This window comes from Solea senegalensis, linkage group LG17 (assembly GCF_019176455.1).
Source record: "Solea senegalensis isolate Sse05_10M linkage group LG17, IFAPA_SoseM_1, whole genome shotgun sequence".
Taxonomy (NCBI): domain Eukaryota; kingdom Metazoa; phylum Chordata; class Actinopteri; order Pleuronectiformes; family Soleidae; genus Solea; species Solea senegalensis.
In genome coordinates this window covers 1842697-1867315 of record NC_058037.1, presented here as the reverse complement: position 1 = coordinate 1867315, position 24619 = coordinate 1842697, and the positions used below count along the sequence as shown (strand labels likewise).

Below are 24619 nucleotides of genomic sequence, written 5' to 3'. Positions count from 1 at the left end.
AGCCAGCAGCCCAAAACTGTTTGCACAAAAAAAAAACAAGTCGCCACAGAATAATGCATAGAAAGAAAGGCTTAATATCTATCTATCTATCTATCTATCTATCTATCTATCTATCTATCTGTGAATTTACAGCTTTTCTTGCATGCTATTTTGTTACGACTAGTGTGGAGACTCCATCTTCCCCACTTCCAAGAAACCAGCAGCAACACACGAAACAAACCATTTAAAAAATGTATTCGAACATACTCAACATTTCCATCGGCAGTCTGACTGTGAGTGGTTCCAGGAAGTCCAATCAGGTCAGAACCTCCTGTGCAGGACCAAACAGCTCCCAGGATCCACCTACACACACACACACACAGACACACACACACGCTCACGTCATTAACTAAAGTTTGGGAAAATTCTCCACTGGAGACCCTCAAAGAAATCTCAAGTGAACCATCAGTGGGTCCCGACCCAGTCTTTGGGAACCACTGTTATAGGGCATTAATATAAACAAGCATGGTCGTGTTTACACTGTGCAATCCATGTTAACATCATAGTGACAAAATTTAAATTTAAGCAGAGAAAACTGAAAAACTTCAAAGTAAAAGCATTTTTCATGGCAGATCATTTTGACTGAATAAAAATTCAAAACACGTCGACTTCTTATACCTTTTTTTTCTTAGATTTCAGTTGATGTTTCATCACCTCTTGTGTCTACAGGGCTTCTACATAGGCTCCGCCCCCCCACCACACCTGGTGTTAATTAAACTTCATCAAGCCTCTCTACACAGGTGAGAGCAGAGAGGTCGACAGCTGTAAAACAGCTGCACACACTTAAAGATGCCAAAGACACTCAACCATTGTTGTCTTATTCCATAAATACCTACAAACAACAAAAGTGCATCATCATATTTGTAAAACTGAGGTCAGTAATTGTGAAATGACCCGTTTTAAAAACTCACTATTAAAGACCTACTATTATTGATTGTATAATTTGTATTTATTATTTATATATATTAACACATTGAAAAATGTGGACACAAAAGCTCTAATGAAACGGAATAAAAACCTCGTTCTCAACATTAAATAAAGCTAAAATAAGAAGCCATTTCATATCTTAATTAATGTATTTAACAGTGAATCTAATTGTCAAACTGAGTGAACAAATAACCTCACCTTGGCAGCAACGACACCCCTTCAACACCAACGTGTCTCCATGGAGAAGGCCTGAGGATTATAGTGTCATTTTAAATGAAAAGACAAATGCAAAGGTAGCGCGAGTGTGTGACACTCCTGTTTTTGACAGGAGGAAAAGCACAGGTGTAAGTAATGTGTGCAGATCACATCATTTACATTCTACATTTACATGTAGTAATAATAACAGACTAAAAAAAAAAGATATAGTGATATATTGTGCAATAGTTATAATTGCAAAACCCATTATTTCTTTATTTAAAAAAAAAAAAAAAAACCTCTGTGTATCACCTTGATTACAGCAATTTCCACAGTACCAACCAAAGACATACCATCATTATCATGTGGTTTTTGCACATTATGACATGGGACCACATTTAATCTGGAGAAACACATCATATAAAAGCCCAGCGACACAGCTTTTACAGGCTAAATGCACTGCAGTGGACCTGAATCCGCTCCTGTCAGACAATCACTTGCCAATGTCAGCATTTTTAAACACTAATTAACTTCAATATCATGTTTATTTTACATGCTTTTATTGTGATATGTGAGTGTTCTCTGGAGTAGAGAATAATGAGGGGAAAGTTCATCAGAGAGTTGAAGATGTGGGGTATACAGCAGGTCTGGAATAACGTCAGCTCTGACTGTTTCCATACTTTTAAAGATCACATATTTTCAGTCTGTCATATATGGCACCATTTCCGTGGATTCAAAGTGCACAGCGACCTCTGACCTCTTAAAACCGGCGATGTCGCTGTTCCAATTTTTACAGAAGCTTTTCCTGCCAACATGGCGGTGTAAACAGACCGAGTCACATGACGCCCAGAGCTCTATACGTAGTACATGCATCATTAAAAAAAACAACATTCACACATGAAAACCTAAATCTTTTCACTATTCAGTTTATTTCATAATGCCTCGCCCATTGTCGCATATACTGCACCTCATTTCCCGATGACTTAAAAAAGCGTGCACGTGATGAGGAAAATGCTGATTCTTTCCTCCTGCACAGTTTTGAACTGTTCAGTCGTCCAACTTTTAAAAGCACAATATTGTCTAATGATAAAAAGGAGAAATAAAATTTGTACGCGGCCAAACAAGAAATGGCGACTGTGCAAAAAAAACACCGGAGACACAACATTACATGTATGATATCAAATCCTTCTTTTGTCACTGGTTTGCATGTGAAGCTGGTGGCAAACGTTTACATTGTCATCTTACAGACATACATTCCTGTTGCATTCAATGTCCGTCTGTGTTTTTTTTGTTTGTTTTTTTTTCCTTCAGCTTTCACTATATGTTACAATAAAACAAGCACTTAAAATGCAGGCAACTCCTAAGGCAACATGTGAACTAAAATCAAAACTAGATTCCGTACAGAGAGAAGCGTAGGCCCTGTCTCTTCTCACGTGTGTGGGGGGAGGGGAGCCCCCTGACCAGATAAAATATGTCCTATCGCAGCTACCGTACAAAGTGAACTACTGAATAGAAAAGACAAAAACATTGACACGCAAAATAAAACAATACTGGAGTCAAAATCACATGGTATTCCACAGATCTCTGTATTCACGTCCTTTTTTTTGTTTACTGAACGTTGCGTTCAGGTTCATACGGACGTCAGACGACTCCTCTGACATCAAGTGCATCTCCTCTCTGATCAGAGGAGGTGAAGCTGTGGATGGGCTCATGCTCGTGATTAGAACAGGGGGGAGGGTTATAGATAAATAGGTTCATGTAAAGGAAGGGGAGTGAGTGTGTGTGTGTGTGTGTGTGTGTTTTTGCATATCACACTTTTTTCTTGCTGAAGAGCCGCTTTTCGTCGTGGTTTTCACATTCTAGAGGACGGTGTGGCTGCGCTGACCAGTAGGAGGCAGCACTCACAGGCCCTGAGAGAAAACACGGAGAAAAAAAACCCACCACACCACCAAAAAACCTGCACTTGTCGCTCCGCTGGGGGGGCCAAACGCTTACAGGTGGGTCCTGAAGCAGGAAGTGAGGGGGGGTGGAGGAGGAGGAGGAGGACGGGGGTGCAGTGATTGTTTTGGTCTGTGGTCACAGAGTTCACACTGACAGTTGTGCAAATGTATGTACAGGAGAACGTCAACATGCAGGACACAGTAGAATGCAGGTCTCTGGAAAAAAGTGTGTGTATGTGTGAGTGAGGATGGTGTGTAGTGTTATAGTGCAGGGGTGAGCATGTAGAGGGGGAGGAGGGAGGAGGGGGGATTGGGTTTGGGACAGTAGTGGCTCATGTCATGTCTGTGGGCGTCATCACGACGTGCCCTGCCTCTTCTGTTGCTGGACCCTGATCAGCTCCAGCTGTTTTTTGCATTTCTGGTAGTACGTGGACAGACTCTTGTTCTCCTCCAGCAGCTTTTTGTGCTCCTGCACCAGACGGGATGTGTTCTGCTGGTCCTTCTCATCTTGGTCCAGTTCCGCAATCAGCTCCTTCCTGGACACGCGCGCACACACACACACACACACAGTTTAACCCATTAATTTGTGCGTTCGTTTATACAAGGATTATGAAACAACTATCAATGTTTCTTTGAAAACGTGGTGTAAGCACACACGTTAATGCCTCAAATCATTGATTTTCTTCTATTGGTGATTTAAAAGTTTGGGATGAATGTACTTTTATTAGTCTGCCTCTAATAGTGTTGTTAAATACAGAATTTATCCAGTCTAGCATTAATCCTGTGCATCCCACTTGTATTTCCTTTTTCAATGTAAATTCTGAATTCTTCCCTGTGTGTTTTTAAGACTCACCCCTTTTCATTAGCCTTTGACAATGTTTAAGTTGTTGATGTTATTTCCATTTAATTCCATTTTATTTTATCTTTTTTTATTGTGGTTTTTACCCATGTTTACCCATGTCTTTTAATTTATTTTATTTGTTTTAGATAGATTAGATTAAGTCGGATTGGATTGGATTCAAATCAATATTATTATTATTATTATTATGTTAAATTTTTTCTTTGAAAGTATATTTGATATACAAACATTTAATAAACAGATGGATAACATGTAAAAAATAAGTGATAATAAGTATAAACTGATAATAAGTATAAACTGATTCTGCTTCTGTTTAAAAACCACGGGTTACTATTTATGACGGGACAGTGAACACAACACACAGGCTATTGAAGCCATCCCATGGTCGATATCATCTGTTTTCCTCCGAAACAACTCAAAACAAACCATGATGGTTGGATCATGTGAACAATTATCAGTGATTACAGTTCAACGAGAGTTACAAAGAACTGATATTACTGCTGCAGGGTGTGTGACTTCTGTGCATGTGTGTTTGTTTTCATGGGGTTAGCAGTTGCTTCCTCCTGGATGTAACAATAACTTTTTCAGTCACTTGCCATAACCATAAATAAAGACTACAACCACCGGCATGACAGCCAGTTACTCTAACTGTTAGCTCTGGGTCAGGCTGGGACAAAAAAATACAGGACAAGTGTTGTGCTCGGTTAGGTTCGGACAGAAAAATGTGGCCTGAGCCGCACTGTAATGAATATGCAGTAAACACTGTAACTGCAGGTTTACAGAGTCTTGTGACACATGCATAAAAGGCCATTTCCCCAGTGGCAAAGCACATAATTACATTTCTTGTACTCCACACATAAAGCAAACAGTCTGTGTACACACACACACATGCTAAAAACAGACAGAAATAATAAAAAAAAGAAGGCAGCTTTTGTGCAGCTGTTCTTACTTTCTCTGGATCAACAGGGCGATCTCTGTTTGCACCTTCAGATATTCTTGGGCCATCTTGCAGTGCTGCTCAAACACAGCCATGGACTCTTTGGAGTTGGGACAGGGAGCGAGGGGCTGCACGCGCACACACACACACAGACAGACACACACACACACACACACACAATGCTGTTAAATGAGTTGCCGTACATCACTGCAGACTGTGTTGTTATCTGCAGCACATAAAGTCCGAGCGGACGATGACACTGATGATTAACACTGTACTTGTATTCACATCAGCATAATCTTTTCGGCGTCAACCCCCTCATAATTCAGCAGTTATTTACAGTGAATCTCTTGGAGGGAAAGAGGTCGCGTGTGACACCATGATGATTAAGATGACACTATTTAAATGCATACATAAACGAGCTGCTTTGTTTGCTGGGGGCTGACTAGATGATGTACCTGCAGCTGGTGATCCAGGGTCAGATATGCCATGGGAATGGAATTGTCTGAGCCGTTAGTGTCTGAGAAAAGAGGAGAGAGCATCACAGGTGTGAAACTTGTCACTTGAGCAAGTCATTCATCAACACTACATGTCCACAATGCAGATTTACATCACCTGACACAGTGACATCAACCTGTTATAACAGCTTTGTTTAAAGGGTGACTATCATGAGTGTTCCATAGATATAGTGTTATATTTTTATTATGATAACAATACACGGAACTCAGAAGTGACAGAGAACAAAATGTATGTCTGTTTTACTCCTCTCACATCGTATCTGTTTAGTAGAGTTCAACAGAGCTCCTGGGTTACTTTAGTTCATTATGGCTGATGTGAAAGTTGACAACACGGAAACAAATAGTGTCAAATAATGAAACTAATTATTATACATTTGTTTTTACATACATGTGGTTATTGGTTTGTCAGTCTTATAATTAGTCTCATGCAAAATTTTGCAAGTGGAAGTGCTGAGTGTTGCCTTTTTTTGTTCAAATCTCAGAACAAGCAAAGGCCTGGGGTGTCCCTGAGCAAGGCACACAACCACTATAACCACACCTGTGCCTGGCTTGTGTGTGTGTGTGTTTACTACTGTAGATTAAAACTAATTCCTATTTTATAGTCAAATCATCCAATTTTTCTTTTCAACAATTCCACTAATATTGAGCTGCAGATAGAGGGAAGACACTGTCAACTCATTTACAGTAAAGACTAATACGGACTGCTGCTGCTACCACTGCATAATTAACAAGAATTGACACCAAGCTCTCTCCCCTCTGCTGCTGCTCTCTGTGTGAACCTGTGGCAGCAGTGCAGCAATAACAGGACTTGGGCTTTGACACTATTACAGATGTCATATGTAAAAAGTTTTTATTTCTTTTTTTCTTGTATTTCTTTTTTAAAGGTGTGTAAAATCTAGCAAAATGTAGAATCCTTCACCTTAGAATCCTTCTAAAGTGTGTGGGAGAACCTATGTAGCCTTCAGGTCCCATAAAAACTCCAAAGATGTTTAGTATGTCCACTGTGGGCGACTAACATGATGGTCAAAATGTCCGCCTCTACAGCGCTCACTCGGCTCCTCATATAAATATAAAAGGCTCAATCTGGGGTAATGAAAAACAACAACCCATAACCCCAGGTGACTGTACAGTTAAAATTAAATATTATAATTTTAGCTTCAAGTTCTGCCAAATGAACATAATTTAAGTTGCATACTTTCAGTGTGGACACAAATCTGTTGAAGATATTTTATTCTTTCTCTGAGTCTGTGTTCTCTTTTCGCCATGATTTGCTGGTTTGCCAATCTAAGTCTCACGAACAGAACAATTTGTGCTGTAAAATCACTGGTTACAAACTCAAACGTCAGCACTTGTATTAAATGAGGGCTATCTCAAAAGCTCACTCTCTTGTTTCTGACCCTCAGCATCCTCTACATGCCAAGTAAAAGCTGAGGTTTAGTCTCCCTAAAACGAGCACTAAAAGATTCAGACCGTCCTTTATACCTTAAGATAATGGCCTTTTAAAGACGTAATAATATTCTTATTGTAATTTATTACAACAGTAATCATCAATGTCAGTTTATGTCTGTTGTTTATATAGCTGTGAAGGAAATTTCCCTTCAGGGACATCTACATTTGATCTTACATTATATTAAAACAGATAATATGGATTGAGTTTATAGATGTAAAGCTTTAATACAGTGATGCTTTATGTATGAATAGAGAGCAGAACTGACTAAAATGCCAACATATTATGTTCCTTTAGACATAAGAGATGGTTTAGATGTTTTAGTTTCTACAGCTGTGTGTGTACTCATCAATTTCAATTATACTTTCAATTATAATAGTACATGCAATTTCTTCCCATGCACTACAGCGTGTGCAATTCGGTTAATGTGTCATGAGCACCTGTGGGGTCCTCGGGGGAGAAGTAACCTCTGCCGCTCGTCTTATCAGGTGGCATCATCCTCACACTAGGACTGGAGGAACGGCTGCTGTTCCTGCTCCCCTGCAACATCAACAACACCACACACACACACACACACTCTGTCAGTCATCTCAGAAGCTGACCACAGCTTTAAAGCTTTAAAAAAAATCAGCTGATCATGCACATTTGAGATATTGAGATAAAAACCCAAAATTGATTATCAATGACAATTATTGTTATTTGAAACCATGAACAATCTAAAATTCCAGAGAAACAATATGCACACAGCATGACATACAAATCCAAATGACGCTAAAATTAATCTAGGATACCAACATGTAGAGGTAGTGTGATATTTGCCATTTATTTTAATACACTGCATTTACTAATCAGCCACGTCTTATAAATGACACATTTTTGTTCTCAGAAGTGTTGTTAAGTCACTCAAATTCTATTTTTGCATCCAGAATATAATTTTAGTTTAGTTTTTTAAAGACCCATTTCATGTATTTAATATTTAATTTACGATTAATTTAATTTAAAATACTGTATATAATTGTACTGCAGTGTAGACAAAATATGCAGATTGGAGTTACAGACCATTAGTAATTTTTTTATCAGATAGAGAAAAAAGAAAATGACCTAAATCAGATGCCATTTGACCTCTACCTATTGTACAACACACAAATCAGTGTCTCTGTAGATCTCATTATTAGAATCAGAATAGTAACATAACAAACTACAGGAAAAAAAAAAAATCCATGATCAATGGCGTTGTCACTTCCATGGGAATCAGTGCGTGCATGTGTGTGTGTGTGGAGAGGAAAGCACTGAGCTGTTCCTCCAACTGATGTCTTCATTTCCCTGCCTCTGACATATCAATCACACGCTTCCCTGAGGATTCCTTTCTCTAGACAGAGAACGCATCCAACATCAAACATCACACTTTCAAAAGACAGCATTCATCAAACGTCGGCAAAGCTTCACAGGAGTCGAGGAACACAACAGTGAGCAACGCTGCTGCCGCTGCTGCGTTCATTCTTCCTCCTCCATGTGACACGCACAGATCTCTTGTATTCTCACTGAGAGACATATTAAATATAAACCAGTGTGGTGTTGATTAATTCATATAGAGAGAGTAGAGTGTGTGTCAGTGCAGACTGAAGTATGACCTCACTTATCCTTTAAAGGGCGGATCTGGGTTTAATATATTGTATCACCAAACTGTCAAGGTGGTCACTGATTTGACCTAAATCTATTGCTATTATAAATAATTGATAACACATAAACAAGTTTAAAATATGTAAGGCTTCCTCCTATAGGGCCTCGTGAGTGGGCGTGTACATGTTCACTGACAGCTGAAACCACAAAATACCTCTGCTGGTAACTGCAGCTTTGTGAGCTAAGAACAGACAGCACTCTAATCTGTAATGAGTGTAATGGGATTGAAGACTAAAACCTCATTTATACTCCATCACTTGCCAGTTTTGATAACTGTCATTTTGTAAGAGTCGCTCAGTCGACCAACATTTTCTATTTGTGTGTCAGTGAGAGGGTACAGTCGTCTCCATGGTAACCACACACCTACTGGACCCTTTTAACGCACATTTGTATTGTGCATTTGTATCTAGATTGGTGTTACTTTTAACTTTGCTTGGATCATGGATGGATTTGATGAAGCTGCTGAGTTAGCTGAAGAGAAGAGAATTTTAACTTCTACAGGAGCGCAAGAAACGGCAACGGTCAGTGCATCAACGAGACGGCAACATGGAGAATACACCCACCTGCTACAGCATTATGACCATTAACTGCCTTTAATTCTATGGCTGTACCTGTTCTGAAAACTTTCTGTCTCAGTAATGTGATAATGCATCTTTATGACTCGAGTAAGTCAAAAATTAATGGATCTGCCACAATAGTAAAACCAGTTAATAGTCTCAATGTTGTGGCTGATCGGTATATAACAGTATAAAACATCATTTAAATGTGTTGTGCAAGAGTATAAATCAGAATCCCAATTCACCAATTTGCAGGCATTTATTTAAATGCACCATACGTCTTTGTTGCCTCTGGCTCTCTGAATCAAAACAATAACAAAATACCTAATTTCACTACATCAGGAAGCAACATGGGATGATGGGAATTGTTTTCTTGTTGTCTCTCCTGGTTCTCTTGTGCATTTGCACTTTCCAGGGAGAGCTACTTCGGCAACAGAAAATGGCAACGAGTCGTCATGATCTATTAGTGACAAATACTGAGAAAACTCAGGACAACACACTGGCTTACTAGTCATACCGAACATTTACTTACTCACACTGACAATGTCTGCCACAGAAGTTACAGCAGAGACGGGTAAAAATCATCAAATGGAAGCAAGAAGTAAGCACTCCATTAGTTTGAATAGATTTATATAAGTGTTGGAAACATTGTAGCTATAGTACAAACACTACTCAACACAATAGACAACATTTGTGTCATTGTTTTCAGATATTTTAATGCAGAAATGTTACATATTATCTGGGTATTTACTTAACTGGGTAACAGGGGTGCTGCACCCTCTTGCTTTTACTTTTTACTTTACGCTACTTTAGCCGGCATGGTCTGTCTTGTTTTCCCATAAAAACACCAAATTGATGCCAGTACATAATATACCCGTTTGCTAAAAAACTCCAAAAATACCATAATTGTGTTAAAAAGACCATCAGGTGGCTTAAACAGCTTTGAATTTTCAAGTAAATTCCACTGTCCCAGTGTTGTTTATCTAACCGCATCACCGGCCATTTAGCTATTGCAATATTGCGCAATGCCTATTCTCAAGAGATTTTATATCATTCAGATAATGTGCTTGAAATTCTCACTTAGAGTGAGACTTGCAGCTTTAGAAAAATCTAGAAAACCCCTTGATTATTACCAAATCAGTATGTTGGTGCTTGTCCGATATGGGCATGAACAAAAGCAGCTCACAGCAGCTCAAACAAGCAGCTCCCAGGGTAGAAGAAGGAGGCAGGTCAAGCCTTTTGCAGATGATACAATTTTGGCGGGAGAGTGTTACGGTTATGAGTAGAAAGAGAATGCCCACTCCAACAGGTGTTTAACACAAGTCACAGCTAATCCACATTTTGCCAGTGTCACTGTCAGTTAATAATAAACTAGTGACTGTAACCACTTAATCAAAGACATTAAAAATGAAATGATATGCCTGTACAGGCAGAGCAGTAAGAGCTATAATAAATGTTTAAAAAATGAGATGAGACAATTAATGTCCTTGTACCAGCAGATAAAACTGTGCCGTTGTACATTTCTAGTGCCTGCCTGTGTCTTACCTGACTGGACTCTGAGCTGATGCCTGGCAGATCCTGCACGGAGCGACGTCTCTGTGGCTCACATGTGGCTGTGGACAGGATGGACAGGACAGCAGAGAGAATGGGATCAAGAGATGGTTTTGCGGTTAGTAGCAGTGGGTGGGAAGTCAATTCTGGTGTTTGCTTGTGGGTAAAAGAGGATCCAGACTGACAGCTGCACTGATTTAACCATTTACATTCTGGCCTGTCGACATGTGCCGTGGCATGACTGGAACGCGACCAAGGTGCTCGGAGCACCCAGCTGCACGCCAAACATACACATCAATCACTGACGTGAAACTTTATATACAGAGATAGCTGAGCCTGCTAAGGCGATGGTTTTGCACTGGCTGGCTGGTTTGGGTTACAGGCGAGTGGTGAGGCGAGGACAAGGTCCCTTGGACTTCCACGTCATCACTCGCTCATCTGCTGAGCGTGAAACCAACATTCCTGAGCTCTCACCAGTAGTCAAAACACACTACCTGAAATAAAATAAACTTTGCTCTGCAGTTTTTATAGTCTCACACACAAAGATGACAACGTACATAAGCTTTTATATCAATGAAAAGGCTCAGTTAATCAATGTCGGTCACTGTGTTCCGATAAATACCAAATTTCCTATTTTTATAAGGTCATATAACTGTGTAGAAATGTGAATTGTTTTTGAGTTCAAATCAAACTCTATACTTTTTTTAGTTTTTAAGTGAATGGCTAAGCCATTTTTGCAGGATTTCAGTCTACATGATTGTTCATCTGAAGACCAAAAACAATTATTATTCCCCCCCCCTTGTATTTAACTGATCACTGCACACTTACTCACACAACTGAAACAGATATATGGGCTTATCTGGTCTAGGCTGACTAAATGCTCCGTCTACGACACAAACACTTCTTGGCTCTCGACTGTCTAGACCTGCTATTACTGCTGTCATATATTGAGTGCAATGCTCAGTCAGCAACCAATACTTCTTCCCCATTAATCCAAACTGAATCTCTGCATTAACATTTTAATATGTGAAGGTTTAACCAACTTATTCTGCTACTAAATGTGGGGCCAATTATTCTACAGCCATTGCTTAGCAGGTGTGTAATGATACATGTATTCATCTACAGATATCAAGCACAATACTGTTTGGTATGGATATTTCCTAAGATAGACTAGACTTTTTTTAGTTGTTGAAAATTATTACAGTACACATATCACAGTATATGAAAACTATTGAATTGAATGTGATAGACTTAAATAAAAAGAGAAAACACAATTGACATCCACTATCCATCATCCTTATATCATAAATGCGTGTCACTGTTGTTACAGCTGGATTATTTAAATGTTTTACTGAAAATATTATCAAATGTGGCTTGCATTGACTTGCCAACACCGCTAAATTAATAAATACAAAATGATATGTTAGCATGTAGAACTGGATTGGACTTCAATTTCCTGGTAACATTTAATTAATTCAAAAGAAAAACACGTCTTTATGAGTTTCTTTTCATTGTCGTGTTATACTATGACTTGATATCACAGATACCTACCCAGCTGTACTGTATACCCCTGATCCTGATCAAAGGCCACCAGAGATTTGAGTGCAGGAGAAAAGAAGGCCCAGTGTCCAGGTGTGCACATGCAATTATTAAGGTGCCCTACTTTTAATAACATGCACCAGCTGACTCCTTTAGCCACTGGATTAAATTAGCCTCTCTTTCACTGTGTCTGACGCAGCTCCAAAATAGAGGCCTTTTCTGTCATTCAGAGCTGTCCCCAGTCCTTTCATCCATATCTCTGCTTGTAATAATAGCTCTGACCTTCAATCTTAGAGAGATTAATCAAAATGACTTTTTCAAAGTTAATGGATGTAAAGAGAGCAAGGGGGTGGGGGTGGTGGGGGCGTGCCATGCTTTCTCACTGTCCTCTATGCATGAAAAGACAAGGACGAGCTCAAATGGAGAGAGGCAGTGCGCTGTGTTTCACTCGTGTTGCCCATGATCTGCTGCAGCCAAGCCAGAGAGATGACAGGGCCATGAGTTAGGATGCTTGTCTCATGTGTCACACACCTGATGTGATGAAATGTGGATTGACTGGATTCCGCTTTTTTTGTTTTTGCTTTTAATGTCACTCTTGATGGAAAGACAATCAGCCACAGAAGCTGATGAAATAGTTAGGACTACAAATATATCATATTAAAAGGTGGTAACAGATGAGAAAGCTCCAATTTGTCTCTGCCAACTAAATTCACAAAACAGGAAAGACATAAAAGGCAACTCTGATGTGTGTAACTCCAAGACCTGCATGATTCTGTGCTTAATTTCTCATAAATTTGACCATATTGACACACAAATGTAGTATGGATAAGAATTCTGGAAGGGTTTCAACATGGAGTGACACACAGGAGCACAGCAACCCACAGGCTGAGCCAAGACATCTGCACCCAGTCATCAGGAAGCCCAATGGTCCAAGTGGTACCTGTTATGACGATCTTGGGGACATCCAGAATGGTGCCGAAAGATGCGGTTTTACGGTGGCCTCGTTTAAACTGTGGGGGTGCTGCGGAAAAACATACACACATACACATACAGCTGCGTACACAACAAGCATGCAGACTGAGACAGGCTGGGGGAGGCCCACGACTGGACTGGAAATGTAGGTCACACACATGCAGAGCATACAGGATATGTGCAAGGGCAGCATGCACCTCGTCCATTCCAGACACTGGAGCAGCCAAAAGCCACTGCACGACATTTCTCATCACAGACATCATTACGGTTAAATAAACACAGACATGAACTCTGTGCTGTGCTCAAACTAATTTAAATCGAGACTAAACAAGGGGACTCCTGAGGTTTCGCTTCACTCGCTTTCTCTCGGAGTCTTTGAACGAGGGGAGATGATTGACAAGCTCAAGTCTGACAAGCTGAAATGTACTTGTATGAGAAATCAATGACACTTGGCAGAGAATCTGACTTGACAGTTGGGGCAGAAGCTTCACATCGGCTCAGAAAGGCTTCATTCCAAGAAGACTGGCCTCATCAGTGACACCGCAAACCTTTCTTGTACAACTCTGCTTATTAAATATAAACTTGCACACTTATAAGTTTCCTTGCTTCCTTCATGTTGAGGTTTGGACTATGTGCAGTAATGTGTGGCATTACCTGTAGGTGCAAAGGGCATCTTAGGCTCCAGCTCTGACAGGTCAGCGCTCATTCTTTTGCTGTCGGATGATGCCAGGCACTGAGTCCGAGCAGGCAGACTCTCAACACTGCCCCCTCTGGACAGAGGAAGAGTCCGCAGCGGGTCTCCCTAAAAGAACGGGGGACAATTTGTCATTGCAGTTTCACTGCAGAAACTTATTTTGCATCATGTTTTTCCAAGCCTGACATTGCATTTGTGATTAGAGACTAAATGAATTGGTTCTTATAAAAAATGTTAAGGATGGATATACCTTTGGCTTAAAATGAGGTGCAAACTGAGGAGTAATCTTGATCGTGTCGTTGCTGCTCCCTTGAGAATCACTGTGCTCCATGTTTGCATCACTTCTGTTGCTTGTGCTGGTGCCGGTGTAGTCCACGTATGAACCTGTTTCCCCCAGCAAACAGGACAGGAGACAAGTTTCACACTTAATCAAATGCGGGGCCTTCCTTCTAATAGTGGACATCATTTTCTGATTGAATATATTTCATGACACATAAGGTACCAGAGTTGTAGAGTATTGTGACTAAAATGTTACTGTTGCCACTACTTTCACCCCCTGGCTTGTGAGTCCATTGTGTAAATCCCTGGCATTTCAAGTACAAAAACTGCCTTGTAACATTAACAACCATTCAATCACAGTGTCAAATAATACACAAAAGAGGCAACAGGTGTTAACCAAGACACTTCAGAGTTGGGTTTGTGTTGCGTCTGTCTGAGATAACTGTGAAGTTGCTGCTGCCTCATTGAATCAACATGCTAAACTATCAAAATTCCCTCGGAGCAGCTCTACTGCTTCATGTGTGTATGAAAAAACTAAACAAAACACACTTCCCGTGTCTTGGTGCATCCTCTCCTTCACTGATTCAGGAGCTTTGGTGCCATAATGGGAAACTTACTTCAGAGCAGAAAAATACCAGTTTGACCTAGTTCCTTGGTTTGGGTATCTATGGACTCTCTGAAAGCTCTTGCTGCTTTAGAAAAATTTGACAAGCATTGCTCTCGCTTGTGCGTCAGAAGAGCAAATATGCATTTGTGGACGCAGAGGACACTGCGTGTGTAAAGTAAAAAAGTTAATTGCTGTGAGTCAACTCACAAAGTCAACTCCTCTTAACAACTCTATCAACTTGCTGGCTTTCAAGGGACAACATTAATATTAATATTAACATTAATAAGAGTAGTGTCCACAGTGTTGGGCCCAGTAAGATCAGGTAAACAATGAATTTTAATCAGTTACATTTCCTACATCGGCACCACAGACATTTTAAGACCACACTTGTACCTGTACTAGTTGCAGAGTTGCTCTGCCCATCATCTGAATACTGGTATGGATATTGCAGTGGCTCATTAAAATCTGGGAAATACTGCAAAAAAAAGTCAGAAGAGAAGCATAAGTTATTGAGCTCATAAGCTCACCGTGTACAAAAACAGAGTGGTCATTCAATTCGGAATAAAATGGAAGATAATGTGAAATGGTTCAAGGTTCAAGGTTCAAGGTTTTTATTTGCCATTTGTGCTTAAACAGACAGTCCAGGCACATTGGAAATCTTGTGCGGGTTCTCCGAGTCAGTTGTAGGAGACAGAAACACACTTAAGTATAAATATAAATATAAAACTATAAAAGTAGACCTCAAATTAAAGTTTGTACAGAGTAAAATATATACAGATATACAGCATATACAGATATACGGCATATTATGGGGTGTATTGCACAGTTCTGACATTGCACATTTATCAGGGGTTGTCAGATAATAGTTGTCAGAATGAGGCAAATTTAACACCATTTTTCATCCACTTGGTTATTGCTGGTCTGAAAGCTGGCAATCCCCATACAGCTCTTACCTAAACCCACAATCCAAAAATATACCTCTCTCCTTTGTGTGTGGGCTGTGTCCAATGGTTAGTCAGCAGCTCTTTTTTCTGTTCAGTTTGTGGCTGTTTGTCTCAATAAGAGGTCAAGTTTTGTATGAGAATAGACTACAGGCATTTGCCTCAACTTTCATGGAACATTTACACCAATTGTGACATTTTTCTGTTGCTCAATCATCAGACTGACGTGAGTGGAGCTGGTCTAGCTCCACCCTGACTGTACCGTACCTTGGTACCCCAAGGGAAGGGTGCCAAAGAATGGAAATGAACCATTCCACTTGGTGGAAACACAACTTTTATGACTCTGGTTTATAGCATATTATAGCATAACAACCTTTAATTTTATTATTCTATTCTTACAAATTAGAGCATTTATTGATGAAAGGGAAAACTGAACATAGATGTATTAAATGAGACAAGAGAGAGAAATATTTTTTGGGGAAAAGGACAGACAGCTTGTCCTTTTGACAGCATTTAACTTTGCCTGTAGTGTTCCAATAGAATGTTAATTAAACAACTTTGCAGCACCGTAGGCTGCCACTGTGACGCACGTGACTAACGATGACTGAAATTCGTTATTCTGTTCTTTTGCAAATATGGTCATGTAGTGTAAGATGTAGAAAAGGTAATGACAACATATAAGCTGAAGTTAACTCTATTAACCATGCTTCACTGCACAGAGCCATGCTGTATATAATACATATCACAGTTCACATTTCTGCGATGCTGCTCAAGCTAGTGATACATGAGTGAGAGAGAGCGAGATGCTGTGCTCAAAGTACTTTCTGTAGAATGTATGTAGCTTTAAATTCTAACCTTTTCCACCTCAAACCTTAGGTGTTTTTTGGCGGGTCAGGGTTATCGATTCACTCACTCGAGCGTAATAGAAGCCTTATAAAGAAAGTGGAGACACATTACCCTCATTAGATGACTCATCATCTTTACTATCTCCTCCATGGACGGCCGCTGTGATGGGTCTTTGGACCAACAGCGAGTCATCAGACTCTCAATGGGCTTTGGCAGATTTTTGATTAAAGGAGGTCTTGTCCCTGAATGTAAAATGGAAATAAATTAACAAATTGCACACACACACACAGAGGACAAGGGAACAAATAGCATTTGGCATCACAGAAGGGAAGCACTGCTACAATTAGTAATGACTTGGGCAGGAAGATTCAGGGGGTGAAAATTAACAAACCTGTCTCCAGGTATTAACACTCCTTCATCGATCTCTCTATTAGAATAAACTGCAGGGAGCAGTGCCGGGCCTTTTCTGCCAGGCTCTTTATTTTCACTGTCTCCCTGCAGACTTGGGTGGGTTTGGCAGCCTCAGGACTCACAGTGACTGGACAGCTGGATATGATGGCCTTTGCATCCAAACCATCACCCAAAACAAGTTGGTGACTCACCATTGTGCACAGCCCACATGATGCGAAAAGCCGGTCCTCCGATTTCGTCAAAGGGCTTCCTGCGAGTGATCACCTCCCAAAGAATGATCCCCCAGCTGAACACATCACACTTCTCGCTGTAATTGCTGCCTGCAAGTACAAGAGGAACCCACAGCAACACTTAAACCCCATCCAAACAGAGAAAACAGTTTAACATCACTGCTTAAGTTAATTCTCTGTGGCACATTAAGAATGAGAGGGAGGATTTATCTCCGATCAGCTTTCAGAGGGAACCAGGAGGAAAATAAAGAAGCATTTTTATTTTTTTTAAACCAAGGAACAACTCCTTTGTTGCTTAATTACTGGCACCATTATTGAAGCGATAAAGTGCACATCACACACCTATTTTAAGTTTCTGTGTGGAAGCATTAAGATAGCAGTTCACACTGATGCAAATGAGTTGTTTTAGAGTTCAAACAGAGGGCAAAAGTGAGCCTCTGTTTGCACGGGAGCCTCCAAAAACAAGATAATCGCCCGGGATTAATTAATCATTCCTCTTGACCCCGTCTCTAAGAACATGTCTCATCATGTAGAAATGTGCTCTGGCTCAATGAGAAAAAAAAACTAAACTACTCCGCTGTGTCCCAAGGGAAATAAGGCTACCAGCATTACTCCATTTATCTTCCAACTATTCTCAGAAGACTATACCATCATCAGTAAAGCAGGAGAGTGTGGCCCTTGATGATGAATCGAGAAATAATACTTCCATGCTGGGACAGTAAGGTGAAAGGTGACAAAGGCACAGACAGGTGCAAACAAATTAGTGGTTTGTGTTAATTCTGAGGTCTTTTTAAAGACGAGAAAACATAAATATTTTAGAATCTTTCAAATTAATCATATATATTTGGCAAATAAACTGAATTCACCTTTTATGCCCAAATTTAAGCAGGTGGAAGACAGAAATTAATCAAGCATAACATTCAACCACTTAAACTAATGTTTCTGTTTAGGAATGAAAGTAACTATAATTTGACATCTTAATCAACAAAACAATAATGTAATCATTTTTGTAAAACATTACATTTGAAAATTCATGGATAAATTTAATAATTCGCTTTTAGCATTAAAAATTGGTTAAAGAGCTTCTGCATACTGGTGTATTAACCATTACAGAAACATAAAAACTGATGATCACTGTGAATATAAGGCAGCTGTGGCATTAACCTTACATTGGGTGGTCTAATTTTAAAGCACTGTATACAAACATGTTTCAGCAAGAAAAAGGAAAAAAATAAACAAATGCCAGGGAGGTCACTCAAATAAATACTTGGAATGTTTCTCATACTTGCCTTCAAACACCTCCGGAGCCATCCATGCTGCACTTCCTTTGTTGTTGGTCATGTGGGTCTGGATGTCGCAAGCTGTTCCAAAGTCACATATCTTCAGTACGGTGCCGCCTGCCACGAGAAGCAGACTGAAACAGACAAAGCAAGGAAAAAACACAACATAAGATGCTTACAACACAACCCAAAAGCACTGTAATTGTATCAGATACAGATATCCCAATCAAATATGTCTAGCTGTCTAAAATAATCAGTTATTCATCGATTCCTTAACTAATCAACTATTTTGATATTTAGATTTTTATAGTGAAAACAAGTACTTAGATTTTTCAGTTTTCATATAACAAAGAAATCACACACAAATGTATAATTTTGGTTGTGGACACTAGATAACATCATCATTTTGGGAGGTTTTGGAAACACTGATCGTTATTTTTTTTAACATTTTCAAGCATTTTCTGGCCCTAGCAACATTGATTAATCGAGAAAAAAATAATTGCAGCCCGAATAGTGTCCAACATATATCAAACTATAAAAAAAGAGGCAAAGTTGATTACTCCTTTAATCAACTTGACAATCTAAAAACACAACATTTTTGGAACGACTGAAAGGAAGTGCAAGTACATACTCAGTAGTAACTGGGAAGAATCATTAACTTGAGTTTCTACTTTAATAAATTCACATAACATAACCCAGTGGATAGTGTTATTCACTCTAAAACAGCTGGCTGTTTCCAAATAATCTGATATTTGGATATCCCTTGGGTATCCCACAGTGAAACTTTGTTAATGAGGCCTAAATGAAAACTGACTGATATTTAAAAAAAAGGTAATTGGGGATTGAGATTGTGGAGTCTGTGTGGTTAATCAAAACAGTAGTAATAGCAACACACACACACACACACACACACGTGGGCTGCTTTAAGTTCATCTGTTCAAAACTGACATTAATATTGATCCTGAAGCCACCTCCCTAGTTCTTAACAGTAAAAAAGTAATTTCTGTTATGAAGACAAAACTTCGTTTTCAGGGATACACAAGAAAAGCAACACATGAAAAACTTGGCAATGGACAGACAGGTTCATATTGTCATGTTCCATGCTGTTGTCACCAGCTTGCCTGTGCAGTAGTTCTGATGTTGTCCCTGTGTGTCAAATTAAGTGCGATGCAAGAGACAATTTGATGTCCAATTCGAGCAGGCAGAACTGTCAAACTAAAGACATCAGTAGAAATCTGATTTCAATCACATTTCAAACCACATCTGAATTAGATAAATCCAATTAAATTAAAGGTATTTTGCTGTCAATGGTTTTTAAACAAAACAAACCACAAACCAACAAAAACAAATCAGGATAAAACGTGGATATGTTGTCGGTGTTTGTGCAGTGGATGATCTGTGAGAGAAGCCAAGCCACATTAACTTGTCTCCGAGTTGTTTTAAGGCTTCAGCCTTGTGCATCAAGTACTTTCATGGATGTTCTGATCACATCGTTTCTGAACGTTTAATATAGAGAAATAAAAGAAGATGTACATTAACACATCACAGCGTGTGAAACATATGGCTAAATTTAAGATAAGTCTGACCAACAACATAAAATCAATCAAGTGAAGAGGAATAAAGCACTTTGTTGGCACAGTGAACCCTCAGACAGAGTGTAAGATGAGGAGGAGCATACTTGGGTGGCTTGAGGTCCCTGTGAATGAGAGCCTTTGGTTTCATGCCATGGAGATAGGCCACGCCTTGGGAACACTGTAAACACCAGCTCATGGCATGGGAGGCAGTGTAATAGGGGAGGGGTTCAGCGCCGTGCAGCACTGTGGACAAGAGAGCACAGTTACAACCACCACTGCACACAACCAACAGAGAAGAAAAAAGGACCTTCTCGTTTCAGATAATACCTGGTTTATTCTTTAGTTTTTATTGTCAAATGAAGGACATTTACGTGAGAACGCAAACAATTAGGCTTAAAATTAAAGAACTTGACCATTTTAATATAATTTTGTCAATTTCATATATTTTATAATGAATGTATCATACTGAATTTATCCTATTTTCACATTGCATTTCACCAATTGATGAACATGATATAATGTATTATGATGAATATCAATGCAACAGCCTTGGAAAAGTCAGCACAGATATCTTATCACAAAATGAAAATATAAAAAATGTAATGTCATGATAAAGATATATTTCCTGTTAAAACAAACAGTGAAACAATTTTTTCTTTAATAAAAAAAAATATTGCCATCCTGTAAGTTGAGAAGATGCAGAGGTGACTCACTTTCTATGACTAACTGCATTTTATTTTCGCTGACTGACACAACACAGGAGCAGTGCAGCAGTTTTTAAACTTTCTTGAATGAAAAGTGGTGACAGCACAAACCCAGGAATGCAATTAATTTCTGTTGTCACCTGCAATACCCTCAGCTCGAGTGTCAAAACATTACAGCTTTACTGCATATTATTTTTGCATTATAATTTCTGAGGTCCATTTTGATTTATAATACAGGAAGAAAAACCAAGCTGTACAGACTGTCACTGTGCAAAATGGTTTGGACCAGTGACTAAACATGCACACAGTGGGAGGGTCGAGTGAACATGGCTGCTTGTCATGTCTATGCAAGACTGTGTTCATTTCAAAACAAGCACTGAGGAACAAAAGACATCACTAACTGTTTTCTAGCACATGGAGACTCACCATTGTACAATGACCCGCCTTCAGCATATTCCATCACTAGGCAGACCTGAGTGTGAAAGAAAATGAAGTGAAAGTTAATCGAACAAAAACAATACTACCACACCATAATGAGAACATAACATATAATAATGTTCCAGTGAATTTACCGGACTTTTGCAGGAACCATACAACTTCACAATGTTGGGGTGATTCACGCGTGAAAGCTGTCGAAGCTGAAGAAAGAAAGACGACAATGTTAGAGAGAAAACCATCTGATTGCGTCTCAACAAACAAAAAAGAGAAGAAAACATTTATCACGTCTTGAACTTCTTTATAAGCAGAAAATAAACACTTCACATAACATCTGATTAATAAACAGTATATCATTTTATTGCTATTTTGTTGGTATCTTGTTTTTGGATTACATGAGAATGTATTTGTCTTTGTTATAATGCTTAGGGCAGGGAAATATATTGATATTCTATCTATAGCCTGACATGAGACAAGATATCGTCTTAGTGGTGACTTTTCCTAGTTTTACAGGCTGTTGCATTGATTATCGTCATATTTATTCTATTGAATACATTTGTAAAATACACTATTATAAATTAATTAATTAATTAATATATATATAAAAAATATATATATGTTGATTAAAAATGCACGGGATCACCACATTTTATTTAAAATTATTTCGTATTATTATTTATTTAATTATTTCACGTATTAACACTTTGAAAGCCTAATATTACATGGACATATTTATAGGCAATGTCATTGTTTCAAACACACATAAATATCCTTCATTAAACATTAAAAAAACAACAAAATTAACTGTTATTGTCTGAAACGAAAGGTAATACCTATATGTTATGCATGTTATACAGATCATAAACAGCAGATATTTTAATTGAGAGCATTTACAGTGTATTGCCACTCTCCTTTGAGAAGCGCAAACATCTCAAAAGAAACCTTTTCACGTGGGCAGCTTTATGTCCCAATATATCTCATATATCAGGATATAGCACAACAATTGAGATATAATGAACATGCCATATTGTCCAGCCTCACCTTTAACCAGTTAACGCTTACTGTTAATCATGACACTATTAATCAGTGTAATAACCACTAGTCACAGCTCAGCGCCAGTCTTACACTTGAATCCAACCTGCAGATCACCTGACCTGTCCCCTCACTCAGAGGCCAAACAGGAGCGAGCACTACCAGAGGATTGTTCAGTGACAGGTGAGCTGACTTTATGAGGGGCTGAAAATGGTGGCTGGGACATAACTGTTTGGTTGGTGGTATCTTAATTTACTATTACAAATGTTTCAAAATAATCTCAGTGATTCGTACAGCACGCCAACTTTACTGTTTTACTGATATCCAGGCAAATTACAGACTGAAGAGCTCAACCATAAATTATACATTTATATATTTTTTTCAAATGTCATTGACACTAGCAGAAAGAGATGGGCTTGGAGACTAAACTGTGTTTATTTCTGAGGTTGTACTGTGCATTGTAGTGCGTTATAATCAGATATTCCTGTCATTTTCATGTACAAATACAGGACATCAGCTAAACCATAAGACAGCAAACAGTACAACCATTAAACACATGGGACATTTTTTGGTTTTCATCATACTGTGCTGAACAAAATACTTCACAAGAAACATAATGCAAAATGCATTTTTGACATTTAATCATCATGTTGTTATCCTAGACTAGTTTTTACCGCAGCATATTTCCACTAACCTCTGCTGCACAACTGATGGTACTGACATGAAGTGAAACAGAGAGCACACAATAATGTGGAGTTTGATGTGTGGTAGCAGCAAGAAAAATACTATTAAGGAAAAGTAAAAACAGTACCTCAACACTAAAGGCTTTCCTCTCTGATTCACTCTCGATGGTCTTGATTGCAACATCTTTGCCTTTCCATTTGGCTTTGCATACAACCCCAAAAGCTCCTCTTCCCACCACCTGGGAAAAATGACATAACACCAAGACAGGTATTCATAGGTAAATAAGCTTCTACACAGAAGCCTCTCAAAGTTGGACAGATTGGACAGACCACAGGAATACACACAACCTACCTCCTCAACTTCAATATTCTCATAATTGATTTCTTCAAATGGGTATCCAGGAGGCGTTTCAATCATATCGGCGGGTGGTAAGGTTATTGACATTACCAGCTCACGTCAGCTAGTAACTCACTGAAAAGAACGTAAAAACACAGGTAATGCACTGACGTGTAATCCGTTACTTTCTCTACAAATATGCACATACTTGGAGACACTTCTCTTAATGATAGGACAGTGTGACTAACTTGTTACGCTGGGACATTAGATTGACAACATAATAAGTATGTAAGCCGCTTTAAAAATAGCAACACGTTTAGTTACACACAATGTCCCGACCTGTCAAACGAGGCAGAGCAACATAATGTTAGCTTTCTGTCAAGTAGTATGATGCAGTCAACCAGCTGGCTAACTGCGTAGCTTAACTATCAGAGCTAACTGTATCTCCGCTGGATAGAATCTCAGTTGGGTGTAATAAGCTTTCAGCATGCGTAACGTTAAGTCACAGTCCTACAACAGCACAGTTTTATAATACCGCAATACAGTTACGAGAGTAAAAAGAAGATATCTAAGGCCTAGTTTGTATTAGCTAGTCAGCTAGTGTTAGCTGACTGGTCTGGTTGCTAACGCTAGCTACGGGACTTGTTAGCTTTTAAAAATCCAACCATTCGCAGTTGACTTGTCACCAGTGCCGGTTCTCTCGACATGGGGATATTTTCCGACTATTCATGAATGGAAACCCGAGGAATAGCGTCCATTACTAAAAACATTCTTTCTCTGTCCACTTGATAGCAAAACATAACTTTTTCATAACTCGTCTAGCTGGCTTGCTAGGAGTGTATTTTTATTCCTCACAGCAGCAGCTCCATCAGGAAGTGTGTGCTCACTGCAATTCTGTCCCCAGCACACGAAACTGGTGGAGCTCTCATTTCAACCTTCTTTTTTTTCCCCTGTTGTTGTTTTTAAGGTATTATAACATTGACCTAACATTAACAAGTCAGTTTAATACAGTTCCCAAATTGTCTAATATTTGAAACAACTTTAAATCATTGTAAAAATATTAGTTTGATACCTACTTTTTCAACACTTACTTGCTGACCAGAAGTACTTCTAATGTTGAAATATAATATATATATATGTATATATATATATATATACATATGTATATATATATAAATATATATATACATACATGTGTTGTTTTGTGTGGTATTTTTGTTAATTATCATTTTTATTTATATGTTCTAAAGAGGCCAATAAAGATTTGTTGCATGTCCTCATGGGTCTATAGAATGAGATTCTAAACTTCAATTCTGACATGACTTCGGGTGAAGTACATCTTGTTGTCTTCTTCCTGGTGCAGCCCAGAAGAGCCTTATATGGACTTCTGAGCTCTGAGGAAGTT

At 38.9% G+C, this 24619-nt stretch overlaps 1 protein-coding gene across 2 annotated transcripts; it reads right to left on the bottom strand.

Moving 5' to 3' along the window:
- Nucleotides 1-2071: 2071 nt before the first annotated feature.
- map3k7 (mitogen-activated protein kinase kinase kinase 7) lies at nt 2072-24090 on the bottom strand. 2 transcript variants are annotated; one of them, XM_044048930.1, is made up of 18 exons: nt 23880-24090; nt 23230-23349; nt 23006-23116; nt 21300-21365; nt 21154-21199; nt 20128-20266; nt 18459-18583; nt 17131-17259; nt 16640-16770; nt 15135-15216; nt 14106-14239; nt 13816-13963; nt 13130-13210; nt 10645-10712; nt 7303-7402; nt 5356-5417; nt 4910-5025; nt 2072-3637 (listed from the first exon to the last, which is right to left on the bottom strand). In XM_044048930.1, exons 2-18 carry the CDS (start codon nt 23320-23322, stop codon nt 3457-3459), a joined length of 1812 nt encoding a protein of 603 aa, XP_043904865.1. In that variant the 5' UTR covers nt 23323-23349; nt 23880-24090; the 3' UTR covers nt 2072-3456. The 2 variants fall into 2 exon arrangements, with proteins under 2 accessions (XP_043904865.1, XP_043904866.1); XM_044048931.1 differs by lacking the exon at nt 13130-13210.
- Nucleotides 24091-24619: the final 529 nt, after the last annotated feature.